Source organism: Montipora foliosa, chromosome 3 (assembly GCF_036669935.1).
Source record: "Montipora foliosa isolate CH-2021 chromosome 3, ASM3666993v2, whole genome shotgun sequence".
In the NCBI taxonomy this organism is placed as follows: Eukaryota; Metazoa; Cnidaria; class Anthozoa; order Scleractinia; family Acroporidae; genus Montipora; species Montipora foliosa.
In genome coordinates this window covers 58,576,301-58,578,800 of record NC_090871.1, presented here as the reverse complement: position 1 = coordinate 58,578,800, position 2,500 = coordinate 58,576,301, and the positions used below count along the sequence as shown (strand labels likewise).

Below are 2,500 nucleotides of genomic sequence, written 5' to 3'. Positions count from 1 at the left end.
GCTGAAAATTATTACAGACAAATGCCCCGTAGTCGAGCCAATTTGGTTACGAGCCGCGAGATTGAAATCCCATTAAGACACCAAAGGTCTTTCAAAGTTTCAAACTGCTGACGAAATATTTTTATTGTACATGTCATCCACCAGACTCGATCTTAATATATTTTTAGGGATAAATTAAAAAGCATAGAAAACGTGATTTATGCATGCTTTATGCTCTGCATTTGAACAGCACACAAACCGACTAAAGCTATAATATTGTTGGCAAGACGTTGCTTTGGGCGAGCTCCCTTTGCGGGGACACAAAAAAATGCTTCCTTAGGTTAGTATATTTTGGCCAAGCCGTGATGGGCTAGGCCGTTTACTTGAAAGTCAGTTTGGTAACCTATGAAATACGCAAATATAGAAAACATCATCTCAGCAAAGGTAAGGGAACACCCGCCATGCACAAAAAAACTAAGGGTGCGTTTGATTGACCGTTTTCCGTAATAGGAATATATGGAATAGAAGTTAGAAATCACTCATTTTTGCGAATTTTCAAATTAAAATTGTCAAATCTGCTAAAATGTTATATAAACATATTTTTGTTAATCTTATTCTTCAAAACGCCAGACATACCGTTTTAAATCATCACTCCACGTATTCTTGCTCAGGAAACGAGTCAATCGAACGCACCCTAAGAATAGGGAAGGGTAAGTGGAAATGAATCTTGACTTTCATGAATAGTGAAAGCAGCCCATGTCTAGCTGGTTCGCATGATAAAAGATCTAGAGAAATTCCCGGATGACAGGAATACCCCAACTGCAACATGGGAAAAATCTAACTAAGCATGCAACAGTCAGCATAAATTCACTTATTTCCTCTGGGCAATAAATTTTGGTGCATACTTAACCACAGTTTTCTCGAAAGGGAAAAAAATCCAGGAATCTTCGCCAAAATCAACTTCAATGGCGTAAGTATTTACCAGCAATAGCTTGGCTCCAAAATAAACAACAATCGTGCTCTACCATGAATGTTTATTCGTTTGCAATCAAATTACCCGTCGAATGCGAAGTCACGTGTCTTAGAGAGATTAACAGCAAAACACCGTTTTTCACATCTATTTGAAATTTTGGGCCCATAACATTAATTCCCGTATCAAGACGTCAGCCAACTTCATCAACAAAAAGGCGATAATAAACTGAAAAGGTAAGACATTTGATACCTCATTATAAACAATTAATTTTATCTCAGCATACGACTACTGCAACTTTTCGACAATCGTGTAACCACAAATTTAATCCGCTTCACTATGTTCTGATAAATGTTCAGGTAAGAAAACGTTTTCAGCGAGCACCTCTCTTAGTAATTTGGCTCGGCCAGGAGAGAACACAGTGGTTTTTACAGCAATTTTAAACGGGTCCAATGACCGTCTATAATATCTTTTAAAATAATTTCTTAATTTTTCCCGTTTCATTTTTTTGAGGAGATATAAATTTACTGGTATGTTAGGTGTCAGGAATGTCATAAACTTGTAAACAATCTTCTTGACTATTAGTATTAAAAACGTTCTTTTCTATTGCTATTAATAAATGGAAAAAAACGTTATGATCGATTTCTTTAAGGGAATTGGACCTTGGTCACCATTTGTAAGAGGTGTGTGTTTAGTGGGTAAGGATGGCTCAAACTGGTCAAGAATTTCTGCCCGTAGTTTGGGCCAAAGTACATTACGTCAACTTCCTTGATTCTTCTAAATAAAAGGTAAATAATGTTTGACTCCAAAAGTTTGTAAATCCGGTAAGCTTGTCGCCGTCAGGGAATAAAATTTAAGTGACAAAAAAATCCTATCCAAGGTAGTCAAATCACTTGAGTTCCACGTGAAAGACGTAGAGTGTTTGATGAATTCTTCAAAAGCACAACTCGCCTTCCTGTCCTCCTTAAGCGATCATTAAAACGACTCAAAGGATAACAAAGGCTAATTTTAGAATCTCATGCACTTTTTCAGGAAACATCATGAACAGACAACAGCTCTTACTGGTCGCTGTGCTGTCAATCGTATCCTGTGTCTACGCCAGCAAAGAACAACATACAGGTGCATAATTAAACGGCTGAGAACCTCCCTTGCTAGATTACGTTATAAAAGCCCAAGCAAACAAGGAAACATGGCTGTTTTTCGAAACATTAGGGAGCTTAAGCAACGACGAGGGCAACGGGAACAAAATGGGAATTCGCGTTATTGTAATCAAATGGCAACTATTCCAAGCATTTTAACGTGACACAGGAGTGGCAAACCCTTGAAGTGCCCATAACCCCAAAATATTTTTTCGCTAAAATGAATCTTTGCACCTGTTCGTGACGCATTGCGGCTTTTTTTTCCTTTTTCTAACAAATCCTGCCATTTTAGAGGCTTCGAAAGTTGCGAAAATCCAAGCATCTTTTGTTCACGACCGAGTCAGAAGGGGAGTGGGTCTATTCCTGTTTTTGAGTCACAATCTACTTTGCAGGTATTTTTACAAAGATTTAA

At 37.8% G+C, this 2,500-nt stretch overlaps 1 protein-coding gene across 1 annotated transcript in view; it reads left to right on the top strand.

Moving 5' to 3' along the window:
* Positions 1 to 1,077: 1,077 nt before the first annotated feature.
* LOC137995043 (uncharacterized) overlaps positions 1,078 to 2,500 on the top strand; it is a 10,760-nt gene continuing 9,337 nt past the window's right edge. The window contains exons 1-2 of the mRNA XM_068840617.1: positions 1,078 to 1,185; positions 1,982 to 2,068. Of these exons, the coding sequence (XP_068696718.1) occupies positions 1,990 to 2,068 (79 nt within the window). The 5' untranslated portion in view covers positions 1,078 to 1,185; positions 1,982 to 1,989. The remainder of the gene's footprint in view (positions 1,186 to 1,981; positions 2,069 to 2,500) is intronic.